This window comes from Natator depressus, chromosome 4, assembly GCF_965152275.1.
Source record: "Natator depressus isolate rNatDep1 chromosome 4, rNatDep2.hap1, whole genome shotgun sequence".
In the NCBI taxonomy this organism is placed as follows: domain Eukaryota; kingdom Metazoa; phylum Chordata; order Testudines; family Cheloniidae; genus Natator; species Natator depressus.
In genome coordinates, this window is record NC_134237.1 from 52,082,040 (window position 1) to 52,101,513 (window position 19,474).

Consider the following 19,474-nt stretch of genomic DNA (forward strand, 5'->3'; position numbering starts at 1 on the left):
CAGGTATTTTTCCTACTTGCACTTAAAAGTTAACAGTCAGAAGGATGAAGTAACAGATTCCAGATATCTAACCAAGACCTGCTGAAGATCCCTACAAGACAGGTTCAGAAGAATATTCTAGAAACTACAAAGGAAAAAAAATGGTTTTGTTGAGCCCGGCTAATAGGAGCAGTTGTGCATAATTCCTTTGTAGGCTTTTAAGGTGGCTGTAATTTTCTGAAACTTTGTCCCCCTAGCGCGGTGGTTCCCAAACGTTAACCACCTGCGAACCCCTTTCACGAAAATATTTAATCTTGCAAACCCCCTCCTAAAAATTAATATTTCTAGGGATTTTCTCCTTAACCTGAGCATAAATGATAGAAGCAGTGATCTTGAAAATAATTTGGTTTTTTTATGACATGTTTATTACACATTATTTATTATTACATTATCATCTATCATTATATTAGTAATTTTATTGCATTATGAAAACAGCAACACTCTTCCAAGATTTCACTTTTGTACCTCGTATCACTTCGATTAAGCCTCCTACATGTTTCATCAAGGAGTACCAGACATGAAACAGCATGGAAGTATTTAAGATGACAACTCAATTAAAGAGTTCCTCCCACAAGCATTCGGGTCTTGAGCAGTCCAGACAAACAACGCAAGACTACAACGAAGCTTAAACTTGTTCTGCCAGGAAGTCATGGTCACGGGGCTCGGGCTGCCGGCTCCCAAGCCTGGGTGCCTAGGGACAGCTCTGTCCACCATTAGAGAATTTTTTCCGAGAACCCCCTGATACATATCACAAACCCCCAAGGGTTCATGAACCCCAGTTTGGGAACCACTGCCCTAGGGGTTTGTCTACACTACAGCGGCACAGGTACAATGCTGCAGCTGCATCTGTAGTGTCATCATATAGATGCTTCCTACATCAATGGAAGGGGTTTTTCCATCAATGTAGTTAATCCACATCTCGATGAGGTGGTAGAGCTTCCATTGATCTAGCCGAGTCTACAGTGGGGAATTAGGTCAACCTAAATACATCACACAAGGCGCAAAATTTTTCATAGCCCTGAGTGATGTAGCTAGGTTGATCTACTTCTTAGGTGAATACCAGGCCTAGATAAGGAGATATGGTCACTCAGAAATATATGAAAAGTCTTTTTTGACAAAGGAACACATAGCTCCTATTACAGACAAAAAAGGATTTCAAGCATCTAAAAGACATCATCAGCTTCTTGGTAAATAAGTTACATGCACCAAAACCGGAAGCAGAGCTTTGGTTTTGTTCAATAAATACCTTCCCAGGACTGTCATTGCTTCTCCATCATCTTTACAGTTCAGCAGCTTGTCCACATTAGCATCCAGCACAGCAAGAGCTAACTGGAATATCACCTTTATTCCTTCATAGAAGAAACAATCCACAACCACCACAGCACTTTCAAATGGCATTACACTGAGGAAAAGCGTGAGGAACCAGGACAGTGAAATTGTGGAGATAACACCCAAGTCCTGCATGCAGTCATAAAGCTGTGGAACACAGTCCCGGGCCAGCTCTTCAAAAACACCTTGATCCACCAGAGCTCCTGTTGGAAATAAGTAACATTGGGCACGCACGAATTTAGGATCAAATGAATGCACATTTATACCCATCCGGGAAAAATATTAGAAGAACATTCTCCAAGATGCTTATATACATTTCCTTACCACCAGAGAAAGGATAGATCCTTCTCTGTTATTAAATTGTGATACTCACCAAAAAAAACCAAAAAACACTATTATACAGAAAACAAATGTAATAAACACAGAGCCTAGAAAAAGGAAACAGGGTTTTTTCTTGTTCCGAAACCCGTTCTTTGGCACCTGTAGATAAGGCACCCACCATTAATGGATGAATTCTACTTCTCAGCATCGCAGGAGTGGTGGTGGGAGAGGCAAGATAGGGGGAGGAAGGAGAAGAGTTTGTTAGTTTTTTTCATTTTTAAGGAAAATGTAGTGGTTGTAAAAAGTTCCCTGTGGTGGCACAAAGCTGAAGAGCTTCTACAGAACATGCACACCACACAGGCAACAGCAAACACAAGTATCTCCACACCACTACCTCTGGGATTGAGTGGGTAAGCTCAGTCATTGGTGCCTTTGCTAGGTAAGTAACAATGATTTTTGTGATGGAAGTGGATTGAAAGCATCAACTCATTTCATGCAAGCCAAAAGCCAGTCATATGACAGTAAAGGCTTTCAGTTATTAATGTCCTTTCAAACCAACAACCTAGAGGTGAGTGGTAATACAACCTTCTCCTGTAAACTACCCAACCCTGCCCCTCACCAACATTCATTTGGTAATTATATCATATCCTCTGTTCTCTACACTTAAAATTCTAGCCTCCAACCTCCTTCTGATCTCTTTAACCTAAATCAAGTCAAGTCGAGTCCATTGTAGAATTCTGTTTTACCTCAAGCAGGTGAAGAACTAACACAAGCAGAATATCTACTTAGGTAGCTGCTTCCAAACTTCTGAACTAGCTATTTCATTCTCTCATCTGTTTGCAACAGTTCATATATCATCAGTGCTGACCATCCGATTATTTCAAAATAAAAAAAATTAACAGAACAGGCTTCTGGATATTTAAGGACTTTTTGGAAAAAAACAATCCCCTTAACATACCAACAACTCTTGTATTGTAGTAGTCTGGCAGCATGCGTTCACACAAAGCCACAAGCAGCCAGAAAGCTTCCTCCTCTTTTGCATACAAAAGAAGTACTGAAGTGACAATATTCATGGCCTACAAGAATGAAAAAATAAATCACTAGATGTAATTTCTAAATTCTCTTGCCATATCTAGTGCTACAAAGTCTGAACAGATAAGAATTTATGCAAGGTCAGAAATTAGCCATGGATCTACTCTGAAGAAATTTCACTTAAAAATTACTATATATTCTGCTATATTCAGCAGTCCAAATTCTTTTGGAAGTACAGCACTAGGTCTGTGAAAGAATAAAACGAATAAAATCCATGACCCAGGATTACTAATAATTTCACTCCTGACTGTGAGGGCCAGGGTTACAAGTGTGCTCCTGTTGCTACTATTCCGGTGTTCATTGTCCTACCATTCCCTTTTTTTTTATTATTATTATTATTATTATTAACAAAAGATACTTCAAGTAATGTTGAGTGATTTATTCTTTATGAATTAATGATGATGATGGTTAGAATACTTTGCATCTCCCTCTGTATTTTTCATTCAGGGATACTGAAGTGCTTTACAGTTAGTGATTAAATTAGGCCTCACAACACTCTTAAAAAATCAACAAGTATTATTCCCATTTTGCAATCAGGGAAGCTAAGGCACAGAGATATACAAAAGGAGACTACAGTCTTGTACGCTCACAGTTGTGACCAGATGATGCTTCCAGACTTTGAAGAGAAACTGCTGCTCAATCTTAGCTACAGCAGAGCTGGCACTCTGCTATAATAGCTTATGTGATACCTTGTTGTTTTCCCTTAACACTGCTTGCAACTATGGCAAAAAGAAAGTTTTGGAAGGTTTTGAAGCAACTAAGATATGAAGGAACATTTGAAATACAAGGAGCTTTTTCTTGAAATGGAACGCAAAGTTTCTTACCTGATCATTTTCTGTTAGCAGCTTCTCTCTGAATTCATTACTCATGGGCCAATGCCCCCTAAATGTGGCATTTGGAGGCAGTCCAATGTTGTGCTGGAGGCTCCAAGACTAAGCTCTGCCCTTCTGCTCAAGCTACCAAAAGAGCTCCTCCACAGCTGCAGATAACACTAACAATTGGTTGCTGGAATGTAAGATAACTTGATACACTATATTAATTTAACCTTAAGACAATATATGTATGAATCTCCCTTTGGAGAAAATGTTCAGTTTATATTTTTATTTACAAGACCACCAGGGTGGGTTGAATTCAGGGAGAAGCTGCTAACAAGGAAAATTATAATGTAAAAATTTTTTCATTTTGTTGCACACGCAGCTTCTCTCCTCATTCATTACCCATAGGAAGTAGTGAACAGTGAATCCCAGAAATAGGGACAGAGTTTAATTATTATAGTAGCATAATAGCCAGGAATTGCAGTACCCCGCCCACAAAAAGCAAGAGTTAAACTAAGAAGTTATGTGGAAACCAACCCAGTAGCACCTTTGCAAATCTTCCCCAGGCTCATACACTTCCCCCCCGAGGGCCTCTAGGAATTTCTGTTAATAGTTTCCTAGATGCGTAGCACACTAACGGATGCAGAATTTTTACATCTTGGCTGCAGCAACCTGAGTCCCTAAGGCCTTGGCATTTTGGACAGAGTAAGATGAACAGGGTACAACTGGCATATGTAATCTATACACCAGAGATGAATCTTCAGAGCTCTAGGAACGCCCATTTATGTCACAATCTTCCGAAGGGTAGAACCAAATGACGGGAGACCTATTTCTCAGGAATTGTGGAAAGAGGAGTTCACCTTGAGCAGAAAGGTTTCTGGAGCTGTAAGAATATTTTTTTCCTTATGACAAAGGCATATCTTGTATGGATGTGGGAATTAATTCCAGAACTTGCCTTTTTCAGGTAATGGTGACTAGAAAGGCCAGCCACAGGCTTGTCTAAACTGGTCAGTGTAATTAAACTTGGCAACTGATATTCAAATGGAGGATCCAATGTGGTTGGCTACAAGGCTGGTATCCACATCTCTATGGTGTTTGGTTGCAGGACTCCAAACAAATCTCCTGGAAAAACTCTAGTGTAGCTGAGATCACCAGACCTTTGGGATTATGATCATATTGGTATTACAGAAGCCTCTAGAGGTCAGGGTCTATTGTGCTGGGCAGTAGAGGTACAAAGAGGCAGTCCCTGCCCCAAAGAGCTTCCTGTTTCCCCTCACACCTGAAATGTAAATTTGACCAGATCAATGAATGAAATATCCTGGTTGAGTTCTCTGAATACCAAACTGTATCAGAGGTCAAAGGAGAATCCATGCTGAACTACACTTCTCTTCTGATGCTCAGGCTATTAGCTGTAGATGTTCCCAGTCTGAATGAAGGAGTCCCAGCTTCACGAGGTCTGGTGTTTTCTATAGGTACAATGTGGGGGTCTTGGCTATCTGGCAAGTCCAAAGTGCCTTCTTATGAGGAGGACTTAAACTCTCCCTTTTCCTCTTTTCTGTATGTGTTATGTACGTGGTGTGGAAAGGCAGCAGATTCTTCTCTTCCCAGGCCTTTATTTCCATTGCCAAGGAGCAGCTTTGTTCCGTGGTTTCAGAAAGGATATAAACACTTATGACTCAATTCCAAGCCAACCCCTGATGGGAAGTAAGAGGAGACTTTCTCTGTGAATACTATAATTGCCTGCTATGTGGTTTCTTGCACCTTACTGGTCACTGTCACAGACAGGATACTGGACTTGATGGATTACTGGTCTGACCCCATATGTCCACATGGCCATGTTTGTGGGTTTTGCCTTGTCTTTTTAATTTAAAAAGACACACCCTGATAGAGATGTCAAAATGAACTGAAAGGATACATCTGATAAGATTTTGGAAATCTGTCTTCCAAGTATGCTTGCTTCCATATGAGTACACAAGGGTCTAGAGTTGGGTTGGCTTTCAGCACGTTGTTTGAAATTACCTGCCCACAAAGAGGCACTGGATGTTATCTGAGAATGACAGAACCATGCACTTGAGGCAATGCGAAGTTAAGTAAGTCCTCAGAAGGAATTTAACTAGGTGCATTTTGAGAAATCCTGCTCAGGGGATGAAGCTGATGCATAGCACCCTAACATTTGGAAACAATTGGCTACTGATGACCCCTCAGGAAATGATGGATGCAATGAAGTTTTGGATCTTTGCAAATCTTTACCATTATGATAAAATTACAACCAGGACCAGGACCTCTTGGAGAGCAGTTCTCTGCATTGGGATCAAAAGTTCCTCTGGATTTTCAAGAGCTAATGGCAGTTCTTCCTTTAGGAACAGGTCTGTTTCTCTGGATGTGATACTGATTGGTATGCTGCCTATGCCTGGGTATAGATGCATTACATACAACCTGTGCCTACCACCAGCCACTTATGATTCTGGGTGCAGAAGGTGGATCAGAAGGAAGAGTCCTCCACAGGAATTCTGAACTCTCGCACACAAATGCTCTGTGTCATACTGAAGGAAAATTGATCTAGGTTTCTTTGAAAGCATCTTCTCCAGATTCTTCCCTCTCCCAGGGTAACAATCCTTTCTTGGATACCCTTGGTGTTAGAAGCAACCAATAGCTGCTAATGCTGCTTTCAACAGTGTGGGCTGAGGCCCGTCCGCAATCTCAGACAGAAATTTCTCTACCGTTTCCCCCAATAGCTCCTCTGCACAACATATCCATTTAGGACAAGCAACGGCAATCCAAGGATGTAACAAGGCTTTCTTGTAGCCACCAAGTGAAAATCCACTGCTTGGCACAAATCACAGGACAGAACCTGAGACGTCTTACTCCAAGAAAGGCTCATACCTCTAGACATTTAGCCTCCTGTTTTCCACAAAGTAGGCATTCTTTATTAAACATATGAAAAATCTGTGTTCTGAAAGACTACAGCTGAGGCTTTGAAACTGCTGTGCAATGTATCATCAGTACTATGGTCCATGGAGTCTTTCGGAAGGAAGTCCCCTTATGCAAGTGTGACTATGTCTTTGACTGGTGGACCTACTGCTGCAACAACCTTAGACTCCCCAAATTTATATAAAACAAAGAAATTTCATAAAACATTTTAGTTTAATCAGATATCCTCATTTCAATCTTATCAACAGGAAATGTGTCTAATAATGCTTGAAGAGGAAGATATTTTAATAACATTAATGAGTTCCTTGCAAGCTACTGCCAGACATCCTTGTAGGTTTTTGTGTTTTGTTTTGGTTGGGTTTTTGTGTGTCCAATACATGTGGTACTTCTTCCTTGGCTGTTTATAGGGAGGAGGTAGTACACTATTTATCCTGGCACGGTGACCACACAATAGAGCAGGGGTGGGCAAACTTTTTGGCCCGAGGGCCACATTGAGGTGCAAAACTGTATGGAGGGCCAGGTAGGGAAGGCTGTGCCCCCCAAACAGCCTGGTCCCTGCCCCCTATTTGCCCCTCCCACTTCCCGCCCCCCTCAGAACCCCCGACTCATCCAACCCCCCCCTTGTCACTTGACTGCTCCCTCCTGAGAACCCCCCACCCCAAACCGCCCCCTGGGGCCCCACCCCCTATCTAACCCCCCTGCTCCCGGTCCCCTGACCTATCCACACCCCCACCCCCTGACAGCCCCCCAACCCAGGATTCCCACGCCTATCCAACACCCCCTGTTCCCCGTTCCCTGACTGCCCCCCACAGAACCTCCGCCCCATCCAACCACCCACTGCTCCCTGTCCCCTGACTGCCCCCCGGGACCCCTTACCCAACCCCCCCACCACTGCGCATGCCACCGCCACCCCCTTACCATGCCCCTCAGAGTGGCAGGAGCTCGCAGCCCCGCTGCCCGCGCGGTGACATATCCACATGGCAGGGGGAACAGCGGGGGAGGGGCCGGCAGTGAGCCTCCCGGGCCAGGAGCTCAGGGGCCGGGCAGCAGCGTCCCGCCGGCCAGATGTGGCCCGCGGGCCGTAGTTTGCCCACCTCTGCAATAGAGGAAGGGATACTGTTGATACCGATACCTCAATTGTGGAGGTAGCTTGCTAGACGTCTCCAGGGAACATGAAAGGCTGCCTTGCCTGCTCCCCCAGGCTGCAAAACGTCCAAGTAAGTGCAGTAGGTGCAACTTAGTACAAACTCAGGACTTTACACAGGAAAACAGACTCCCTTTGAACATGGGAAGGGATTTCTCACTTACCCCTCTGTAATCCCCTTGTGGTGCAAGAGGGATGTGGAATCCTCATGTGCCTCTGTTCTGGTCACAGACTGAGTGACCTCCTAAGGCTTTAATGTGGAGCCAGCTCGGGGAGCAGGGGAGAGAGAGAGACAGAGACACACACACCCCTTTCCCTGGCAGAGCAAGGAGTTATTGCTGATGATCAGAAGGCACAACTCCCATTCTGCTGCTGTCTGAAATCTGAGCTCATCCCCTGGCACAGTGCGGGTTCTTGGGCTGAAAGTCAGAAAGCCCCAGGCACACTTTCCATTCGTCTGCAGCTGGAGGCAGAGCTGCACAGGAGGAACAGGCTCCTCTGCAAGCCTCGACATGCTGAAGCGTGTGGGAGAGGCAATGGGAATGATACAGAGCACTATGATCCTAGAAAACAAGCCCTAGCAAACACTCCCTTGGGGACAAGGCCAAGGAGGAGGTGTCTTACCCCTGATTTTCACCTCATTTGTTCATTAACAGTACTTGCAAAGACACACTTGCTTTTGCTTCTTGGAAGTTTCTGGTGTTTGCAAGACTTACCCCAGAGTTAATCCCAATTCACAGTGGGAGGAAGAGCCTCTGCTTCTTTCCCCAGGGAGCTGCAGGGGTGCGGGAAACTCTGGATCCTTTCAGGGTTTTTACCCCTTCCAGCGCAGATCTGTTCTGCGACCAACCCCCTGAGCTGGCCAGATAGCTTCCTCCTTGTCCTCAGATGCTCTCCCCGAAAATTCAGAAGCAAATGATTGGTCTTTTCTGCACTGGAGTCATGGCTTCTCAGGACAAGGTGGGAACCTGACATGCCAGTCTGATTCTGAGCCCCATGCCCTAGCAGTGCAAAGGTAGGCTGGCTGGTCACAGGCAGGGCATCATTCACCCTCTGTAGAACCTGTAAGTGCTGCCTCACAAAGGGAACACGGATTAGATTTAAGGCAGGTGTTTGCAAGACAGCTTTGCCATGCTTGAGTGGGGGCAGAGGAGTCCAGCAGGGAGGTGCTGCAATGGCAGATCCAGGTGGTAGGAACCACCATGCTGCTATTTATCTAATCTGGGGGAAGAGGAGGAGGAAGGTTATAAATCACAACTGCCTGAAAACAAAATAAAGGAAAGGTTTTAAAACGAAATGGTCTGGAGAAACTGAACCACCAATTTGTTCCACTTTTGAAAGGAGAAAATCGGTTGCTTGTCCTGAGCTGAAGGGCAGAGTTTAATCCTGGAGCCTCCAGCAACAACACTGGGCTGCCACTGAATTCCACAGGTGGGAGCAATAGCCCATGAGTAATGAACGAGGAGAGAAGCTGTGCAACAGGCAAAAATGTTACTAAAAGGACTTTCAGGGTCATTCACAGAACATCCCTTATTAAGAGTTCATTCTGACACTTTTTGATTATTATTTTAATTAGATGCACTTGGGGACAGATCCTTAGTCATCCTTACACTGGCCACTATATTTATGGGCACACAAATCTGCATATACAAACCAGTATGCACAACCAGTTAGTGCCTCTGGAACCTGAGCTTGCAAACAGTTATGCTAGCATAGACTCCTGTGCAGAGTCCAACTGAAGCGAAGAGGACTCTGTGTAGATCCAGGGTTCTCAAACTGGGGGTCCTGACCCCTCAGGGGGTCGCAAGGTTATTATATGGGGGAGTCACAACCTGTCAGCCTCCACTCCTAAACCCTGCTTCTCCTCCAGCATTTATAATAGAGTTAAATATAAAAATGTGTTTTAATTTATAAGCGGGGGGGTCACACTCAGATACTTGCTGTGTGAAAGGGGTCACCAGTGCAAAAGTTTGGGAACTTATAGATGTTTGGATATAGTTTGCATTTATAGATGCAGGAGTCTGTACTAATGCAACTCTTTGCAGGATCAGGGCTTTGTGCAAACAAATCGGGAACCTAAATGTTCATGTGCATGATCAAATATATCAACTGTGTACATTAGCATGCAGCCACTGATTGAAAAACCAACAAAATAAATAGACAGGAATGGGAATTCTAGATCTTGAAAAGATGGCAAGACATTTCAATTACCTGACAATATCCTATGTTTGGATTTCTGAAAGCATAAGCTGTTAATACTCTCCTCAGGGCAGCAATACCCATCTCATTCTGGAATGCAGGGTGCTCTGGGAGAGAGCGGTGCAAATCTCTCTCAATCTCTTCTGTGGCAAGGTTATACTTCCCCATAGATTTCTCCACGAGGTCCTCATAATAGCCAGGGTGGGTGGCCATCTCATTAATGGCTCCTAGGAGCAGGAGAGAGCAACAACAATGAAGTAGGATAATTAAGTAAGGGCTAACAGACATAGTATAGTCACATCATTTTCTTTTGTTCCCTTAGTTCAGACATCTTGAATGGAAATTTTAAAATAGAAACAAAGTTTGAAAATACATTTAAAATGTTATAATTTTAAAGAGGATAAATTTGGCCTGGCACTCATAAAAACACCAGCTGGTTGCCTTTTCCTTTGGGTACATTTTAAAAAGCAGTTTCACATAATGATAAAAGACAGAAATAAACCCTTTCCTTCTGCAGGGCAGAAACGCTGAGCATGCTGAACATCAGTGGAGCTTTAACAGCTGCCACCACCACAGTGTCCTTCCCCAGACTGGAACGATCTGTATACTACTGGTAGCACTCCTAGCCTATTGGCTGGCACCCTGTTCACATGCAGACTACCACGAGACCACCACCCACATCTATCTCTAAGTCATTTACAAAATAGCTGCTGGTTCTATAGAGCTTTTCATCTTCAGAGCAATTTTTAAAACATCGTTCAGTCAATTCTCACAGCATCCCTGTGAGCACATAGTATTATCCTTATTTTGAAGAGAAAAAAAGAAGCAGGGAAGTTAACTGACTTTCCCACAGCTACAGAAAGAGTCAGTGCTGGAGCCAGGATTAGAACTCCGGAGATCCAGATTTGCAGCCCTGTGTTCAAACCATTAGACCACACCTTCCTCAACCAAAAAGTCTCTATTTAAAATAACACCAACCTTTTTTCTGTCCAGTATACCTGCTCCCTATCCATGACAAATATCTCCACCTATAGGTCAGTTTTAATTTAGTTATGAAACATGGTTAAGGTTTGACTTACTTCAAAAACTAGAACCATATCTGAAATGAGTTTAGAGGACAACTGTGTTGGTACCAGGAGACCAGGTATAGATGTATTATATTGCACTCTCAGCAAATTTGCAGATGATACTAAACTGGGAGGAGTGGTAGATACGCTGGAGGGGAGGGATAGGATACAGAAGGACCTAGACAAATTGGAGGATTGGGCCAAAAGAAATCTGATGAGGTTCAATAAGGATAAGTGCAGGGTCCTGCACTTAGGATGGAAGAATCCAATGCACCGCTACAGACTAGGGACCGAATGGCTAGGCAGCAGTTCTGCGGAAAAGGACCTAGGGGTGACAGTGGACGAGAAGCTGGATATGAGTCAACAGTGTGCCCTTGTTGCCAAGAAGGCCAATGGCATTTTGGGATGTATAAGTAGGGGCATAGCGAGCAGATCGAGGGATGTGATCGTTCCCCTCTATTCGACACTGGTGAGGCCTCATCTGGAGTACTGTGTCCAGTTTTGGGCCCCACACTACAAGAAGGATGTGGATAAATTGGAGAGAGTCCAGCGAAGGGCAACAAAAATGATTAGGGGTCTAGAGCACATGACTTATGAAGAGAGGCTGAGGGAGCTGGGATTGTTTAGTCTGCAGAAGAGAAGAATGAGGGGGGATTTGATAGCTGCTTTCAACTACCTGAAAGGGGGTTCCAAAGAGGATGGCTCTAGACTGTTCTCAATGGTAGCAGATGACAGAACGAGGAGTAATGGTCTCAAGTTGCAATGGGGGAGGTTTAGATTGGATATTAGGAAAAACTTTTTCACTAAGAGGGTGGTGAAACACTGGAATGCGTTACCTAGGGAGGTGGTAGAATCTCCTTCCTTAGAGGTTTTTAAGGTCAGGCTTGACAAAGCCCTGGCTGGGATGATTTAACTGGGAATTGGTCCTGCTTCGAGCAGGGGGTTGGACTAGATGACCTTCTGGGGTCCCTTCCAACCCTGATATTCTATGATTCTATGTATCTGTAGCATATACAGGGACTTATTGTCCAGAGTTTTTCCCTTAATGTGAATTATTTCCCCTTTTCATTTTAACCCATTTAAACTGTTTTAACTCTGGTAACTAGTGCATGTTAGGCTAACTATCTTCCTCCAGTTGATTTGTTCCCCAGACACTAATGGACATCTTTGCTCATCCACGGGCTATGCTGTCAATCCGTCAAGACACAGAGGGATGCATCACATTTATATAAAATTGAGCAAATTGTAGCTATCCTATCTACAGAGGTCAAATCTGTACAGACTGTATCAACCAGCTCTTTCTGACCTCACTTTAGTTATGATGCAAATGATCATCCCCTCTTACACTGTAATAGCTGTTTAATATATGTTTGAGGGGGTTCTATATTTTAAACCATTAATTCATTTTACACAAGCAAAGTATAAACTTGAATAACTGACAGATAACAAGCAATTACCAAAGGATAAAAGGTCAAGTGGCTGACTGATGTTCAAACTACATGTCGAAGTCTGAATAGGGAAGTCTGCTTTAACTGTCTATGCAAATTGGAACAGCCATCTAGAAGCCAAGATAGCTGAACATAAGAACAGCCATATTGGGTCAGACCAAAGGTCCAGCGAGCCCAAAATCCTGTCTTCCGACAGTGGCTAATGCCAGGTATTCCAGAGGGAATGAACAGAACAGGTAATCATCAAGTGATCCGTAGACTAGGGACACCATCCCTGCCCATCTTGGGCTGAGAGCCATTGAACCAAACTGCAAACCCTGTATATAATGGAAACCACTTCAAGCCAAGGGTGCGACAGCAGCACCAATGGCTCTGCTACGTTTGATCCTCCACCTGCAGGAGTAAGGTTCCTTCTGAGGGACCTTATGTTAGTGGTGTAAGTCAGAGATGCCCCTGTGCAGCCCTAGCTTCACTTGACCATACAGCCCTGAGTTAAGGAGCTGCAACTGGCTCACTGCAGCACTCTCTCCCATCCCTTCCATCTAACTGCAGCTCAGACAGAATGGAGAATCAAGCCATTGACATAGAGTGGTTTAATAATTTAAAGGATCATCCATTTTCTAAGTGCATAAAGATAGTCTGGCTTACAAGACAGAACAAAGGGCCTGGAGCTTGGAATTCCTGAGTTCCAATCTTTGCTCTGCCAACGACTCATTGAGAGACCTTGAGCAAATTATTTAACCTCTTCATATTGGTTTCCCTATCTGTAAAGTGGGAACAATACTTGCCAGCCACACAAAGGTGCTAAGGAACAGAGTTATTATATAGCATGTTCCAGCTGCAAAGCACAAAATATTACTACTCATTATTAAGGAGAAACTTTTGTCACGGAGATCACAGAAGTCATGGATTCCATGACTTTCAGAGACCTCTGAGACATTTTTTGCCTCAGCCCCAGGCCCTGGGGCAGTGAAGCTGAAGCTGTTAGCTGCTGTGAGCCCGGGACCTCTGAACTGTCCTAGGTGACAGGGGCCCTGGAGTTTGAGCTGCTGTGGGTAGTGGAGGTCTTGCAGCTCTCAGCCACCACAGCCAGTGGGAGCCCTGGAGCTCCAAGCTACCTGCCCTGGAGTTATCAGCTGCTGGGTGCGATGGGGCTGCAGAACTGTCAGCTGCCACCACGGGTGGCGGGGGCTGGAGCTTTTAGTCTCTCCCTCCCCCCACCTATTTTTAGTAAAAGTCACAGACAGGTCACAGGCTTCTGTGAATTTTTGTTTATTGCCTGCAACCTGTCCATTACTTTTATCAAAAATAACCATGACAAAATCTTAACCACACTCATTATATATGAGTGACAGAATCAAGACACCCTCACAAGTTAACCTGGTCAAAACGTACAAACAACTTGGCAGTTTCAGTGGGTCCAGACTCAGTGAATACCTTGTTTATAACATTGCTCTGAAGAGACCTGTAACTTCATTGTTTTGACCTGCTCCTCTACTTGCCGAGGGATTTTTAGTTTTCACTTCTGAGGCCTCAAACCACTGTAAATTCTGCTAGGCATGGACTGGTATCATTTTGTGTAGCACTGGGTACACTGGGCCAGATTTTCAAAGGTATTTAGGTGCCTATAGATGCAGGTAGGCACCTCTGGGATTTTCAAAAGCACCTAAATCAGATTAGGAACGTAACTCCCACTGACTTCAATGAGAGTTAGCCACCTAACCTGCTTTAGGTGGTTTTGAAAATCCTACTAGGTGCCTCCCTGCACCTTTCGGAGCCTAAATACATTTGAAAATTCAGCCCAGTGCCATCTCTCATACTATAGCTCATGACCTATGACAAGGTTCTAAACTGGAACCTACCTGAAAGCAGCAGCCAAAGTTCCCCTCTCATGATTTCTGGAATGCCTTTCAGCACAAGGTCTCTTGTTTTCTCTGTCCGATACATGCAGAGACCCTGACCATACTCAGCAAAGTGAATCTTCCAGGCTTGTTCTTTCAAAAACTCTTTTGCCTAAAAATAAATAAGTTCTGAGAAGGTGTAGTAGCATTTTGGATGCATTAACTGTTAGAAGATAAAAGAAAAGTGCCCAAGCCCCATAACTAGCTTTAATTATTAGGGATAGGAGGGAGGAAGTAGTCTAGCTATAACCTGATTCTCTAATTTCATGTTGCTCTCTCCCATTTCTTATTTCTTCCCAGCACATCTTGCTATAATGAATCTTGAAAATAGGTACGAAAGACATAGGAAAAATACTGTATAACAAACTACACAACATACTATTAGTTCTTTAACAGTTACGGAAAGGATGCCCTGAAGTTGTCCCCAAATCTTAACTACATTATCATGTTGCACGAAATGCTTTTGAGTTTTGGCATGCAATATGGGGAAATTCTGCTACTAAAGTACTAGGAGTTTATTTTCTGAAAGATACCATCTCTGCAGGTGGTTAGCAGTGCAAACTCTTTTTGGCCAGCAACAGGGAAAAGTTAAACAACTCATTCTGGAATGTTAACTTTTAAAAAACTTCATTTAAAAACCAAAACACTTTTCTAATCTGGCACAGTTTACAAAAACAGCAGCGAGATCTACCAATTTTGGGTTGAACTCCTCAGGCGACTTCCGTCGATACATCGTCATTAAGGCCTGCGTTGCTGTTGGAATACTGTTACCATTGAGATTGAACTGTCGCTCTCCATCTGCTTCAGAGCTGAGACTTCTTTGAGGGCTGGAGGAAACTATACTACTTGGTCTCGAATACACCTGTAAAAACCAACAGCCACAAGCTGTTCATGGATGAGAGATTGAGAATTTTGCTTATACTGCACCGAAATTATGGAATCCTAAGAGCCAACTCAGTTTGAGCAAATCAAACCTCCAAGGTGCAGCTAAGGGGTAAGCATCTGGCAGCAGCAATTAAACTAATTTCAAACAATGAAATGAATTTTTAGTTTTCCAATCAAATCAGTTCTAAGCATTTACTTCACCACACCAAAAATCTAACCATACTCTTGAGCTGGTTTTAATTTTTCAGTGACTAAGATTATATATTTGAAGTTGCAGAGGCAAGGTTGTTAAAAATTATGCACCCAAAAGACATTCTACGTTAATTTCTACAGACAATAAAATGACTCATCTAACAGGATGTTTTGCACCACTGTATAGAAATACCAAATTACAACAGAATTTTTTTCTCTCTTTCTCTCTCTTTTTCTTCCTTGTTTTTATTAAAAAAGCAGAGGAATTTCACAATGGCCAAGATTTTGAAATGTTATTAGTAACTTTGAATGACCAACCTGAGGCACCTTAAAAAGGAAGTTTTCCAACACAAAATGGTAATTTGACAGAATAAAGATGTTTGGCGGTTTCCTGCCAGCCCACTAGTGGGCATGCAGCTTGACTTCCCAGATGGCCATCTCCCTGCCCAGAATTTTTCAAAAAATTCTGTTTCAGTTCTCTCAAAATAGAATTTTTCAATATTCCATTCCATGGAAAATTTTGCATTTCCAACTCTTTGATCTGATCTGGAATGAAAATTTTTTTTAAATGAAAAATTTCTGCAGAATATAAATTCCAGTTCTGGCACAGCTCTACTGAAAACCTTTACTCTTAAAATCAGCCCCCTTTAAGGGGCCTCATGTTGAACACCTCAAAACGGAGGTATCCATGATCACTAGTCACCTTTTAAAATCTTGGCTAATAACAATGGTATCTTTTCCACAGTATTTGACTCAATGAAAATGTTTACAGAAAACAAGTGTGGTTTAGAATGAATTCCTGCAATCATGCCATTGAAATTCTCAATCATTTAATTAAATCTTAGAAGGTAATTTGATAAAAATATGAAAAATTTGAAATGCTCATAATACACATAGTACTTATCTAGCTTTTACACTGAAAGAGTTTAATATTAAACTCAAAAGCCAACAAAAAACATACAAAGACCTTAAAATTATTATTATTTATATTACAGTGGCCCTTGCATGCCCCAGCCAGGATTGGCATCCCACTATGCAAGGTGCACAAATAGGTTCCAATTAATGTTTTGGTTAGAATAAGTGGAATCATTTGTGATGAAAGGGACTCCATAACTGTCAGCATTCTACAAACTTTACAAAGCTGATTTCATATATACATATACACTAATATATACACACACATATACACTTACACACACTAATATATATATATATACACACACAAAATATATTTATAGGTGTATTACAATTACATATGCACTTAAATTACTTTATATCGATTACTATATATTACTGAAAAGCAGTCTTTAATCAACCAAATATTTTATACAACAGCAAAAAACAAAAAATATATTGGTCAATTGATACTACCTGTGCAGGAGAAATTTTAGATAGAAAGTAATTATCCAGTGGGGACTTGGCCAGGACACTAAAGTTAACAAATCTCCTCTTACCAAAAAAAAAAAAGTTAAATGGGATTTTTAACAAATGACTTTGGTTTTAAGACCTAGACAATAAGCAGCACAGAGCCACTCAGCATCATGTTGTGCCAAGGGTTTAGTATGGATTCAGAGCAAGAGCTCTACATAATTACCAATATCACTTCCTGCAAAGCCCTGTTTTTGTTTCGGAACATTGTGATCTCATCAGATCTGTCAAACCAATCAATCCGAGGCAGTATGGCAGACTCATTTCACATGACGCTAATACTCTGGGTGCTTAGTTTCTGCCTCATTTCACCTTTGATAAAAACTAAAATCTGTATGCTTAAAGTGGCTTACATATCTTTTTAATAAACAATGACTACCTTTACACCAGTAAAAAAGGGAGACAGTTCATAATTGGACCATATGATTTTAGAGCGTTATTTTCTGTTAAAATGTTTAAAAAAGTCTAGTGGCAATGGAGCAGCAATTTAAGATTGCTCAGGTTAAAAATCCTTATTTTCAGAATTAAAATTTAATCTTGGGCAAGTGAGGAGTTATACAGAAGGTGACAGTTTTAGGCAACACCTGTTTATTTCTTCCAGGTGCTACAACAGTTAGAATTCATTTGGAACTCACATAAGTTGACAGTTGTCGTATTTTTACTGAATGTTCCACCACAGTAATTTTAAAACATGGAAGGAGGAATTTGAGCTGCTCTTCTGTACAGATGATGGTAGATACTCAGTGGCCAGTTAAAGGTCTTATTTACAAACTGTATTCAGTATAGTTATAGCTGTGTCGGTCCCAGGATATTAGAGAGACAAGGCGGGTGAGGAAATATCTTCTATGGGACCAACCTCTGTTGGAGGGAGGGAGGGAGGGAGGGAGAGAGAGAAAAAAAAAAAAAAAAAGCCTTCAAGCCACACACTTACTGGACTGGAAAAGAGCTCTCTGTGGCTTGAAGGCTTGTCTCTCTTACTAACAGAAGTTGATCCAGTAAAAGATATTACTTCATCCACCTTGTCTCTCTTATTTACAAGCTTGCAAAACACCCAGCACTAAAAATTGGAGCCTCTAATCATAGAATATCAGGGTTAGAAGGGACCTCAGGAGATCATCTAGTCCAACCCCCTGCTCAAAGCAGGACCAATCCCCAATTTTTGCCCCAGATCCCTAAATGGCCCCCTCAAGGATTGAACTCACAACCCTGGGTTTAGCAGGCCAATGCTCAAACCACTGAACTATCCCTCCCCCACCACACAGCAGCTAACGCCATTGTCAAGGAGAGTTGGCAAGTTGGGAATTTTTTTTCCAGGTTTAACCCTAAAAATAGATTCCAGAGTCATAATATTTCAATCTGTAAGATGAAGATATGAGGGTCTTAGCAGAAATGACTTAAGTTTTTATAAGCGTTAGTCTTTACACAGAAATCTCAAGAAAATGTCTCACACATGGACAAAGAAACTACAGTTAAATTCTCTTCTGTCAGTGAAATGAATTACATTTTTTCCACACACCTCATCATCCGAACTGTTGTAACTTCCAGCAATCTCTTTTTCAGAATATGTTTTTGGAGTAGTTTGTAGAAGGAAGTCAGAGATCCTTTGCACAAGAAAGTCTCTATCCTTCAAGTTGGCAAAGAGAAATGTCATTTTGTTTTTAGTGCTGATGGATAATGGGCTGGGCAACACACTAGAGCTGTCTGCCTTTTCCACTACTGACACCTAGGGAGAAACAATAACCACTGGTCATGGCTTTTCAACAGTTACCTTGATAAGCACCATTTTCAAAGTTGAATCTTATAGATCATCTTTGCAACCAATGCAGCAGTTTCTAGTACACTTTTCTTTCTTTCTTTTCTTTTTTTTGCATTTTTTATAGACAAAATTGGCATCATCATGCATCACTACTCCTACTGGAAAAAACAGCATCTGTAGTGAAACAAAGATCTCTGCACTGAAAACAGAAATTGATGAGAAGCCCTGGTGTAGGTGAACAGTCTTTTCCAACACAAGCCCCTTGCTTTCATGAAACAACTTTGTGGGCTCTAGATCGTCACACATTACTTAGTTTGTTATATATACTTTATCTTTAATAGGTTTTCAGTACAACCGCCACATTTCCACAGTATGTGTCCTATGAGCTCGCTAGAGGCCACACAGTGCTCTCCTACTCAGAGTTACAAAGTGAAGTACAGAATGTGCCCCTCAAGTGCTATTTTTTCCTTACTACTAGACTCAGCAAGATTTCAGAGGATCACAGCCTCATAAGGTAAGCTGTACCTTTGATATTTCAGCCAGGGCCTCAGCTGATGCTGCTTTATTATGCTAGCTCTGTGCAGAAGTGCATTTGGTGGATTTTGTTATATTAAACTAAAAAATGGAAACTTGTTTTGGCTTTAATGGTGAATAAACATGTCTTAGAATCGACCTCTAATTTACTGCTGACAATAAATGCAAAGAACTATTTACAATTTTTAAACACTAAATCACTGGACCAGATACTCCAACCCACTATGAATACAGACATCTATTCCAAGGACTTCTTTCCACAAGATCAAGGAACCTGCATTAAGTAGGGAACTTTCCCCATCTCGTCCTCTCCCCCCAGGAATCTCTTCAAAATCTGGAGAAGGGCAAGATCCTTTTTCTTGTAAGGATTTTGTCTGGCTTTCTGTTGTTAAT

At 42.2% G+C, this 19,474-nt stretch overlaps 1 protein-coding gene across 3 annotated transcripts in view; it reads right to left on the reverse strand.

Annotated features, from left to right (window-relative positions):
- Nucleotides 1-19,474, reverse strand: part of TBC1D9 (TBC1 domain family member 9) — a 79,189-nt gene that overhangs the window by 18,836 nt on the left and 40,879 nt on the right. For all 3 annotated transcript variants that reach the window (XM_074950903.1, XM_074950902.1, XM_074950901.1), the window contains 6 exons: nucleotides 18,308-18,514; nucleotides 14,978-15,148; nucleotides 14,248-14,398; nucleotides 9,883-10,097; nucleotides 2,648-2,765; nucleotides 1,286-1,571 (listed from right to left, as the gene is read on the reverse strand). In XM_074950903.1, the coding sequence (XP_074807004.1) occupies nucleotides 1,286-1,571; nucleotides 2,648-2,765; nucleotides 9,883-10,097; nucleotides 14,248-14,398; nucleotides 14,978-15,148; nucleotides 18,308-18,514 (1,148 nt within the window). The remainder of the gene's footprint in view (nucleotides 1-1,285; nucleotides 1,572-2,647; nucleotides 2,766-9,882; nucleotides 10,098-14,247; nucleotides 14,399-14,977; nucleotides 15,149-18,307; nucleotides 18,515-19,474) is intronic.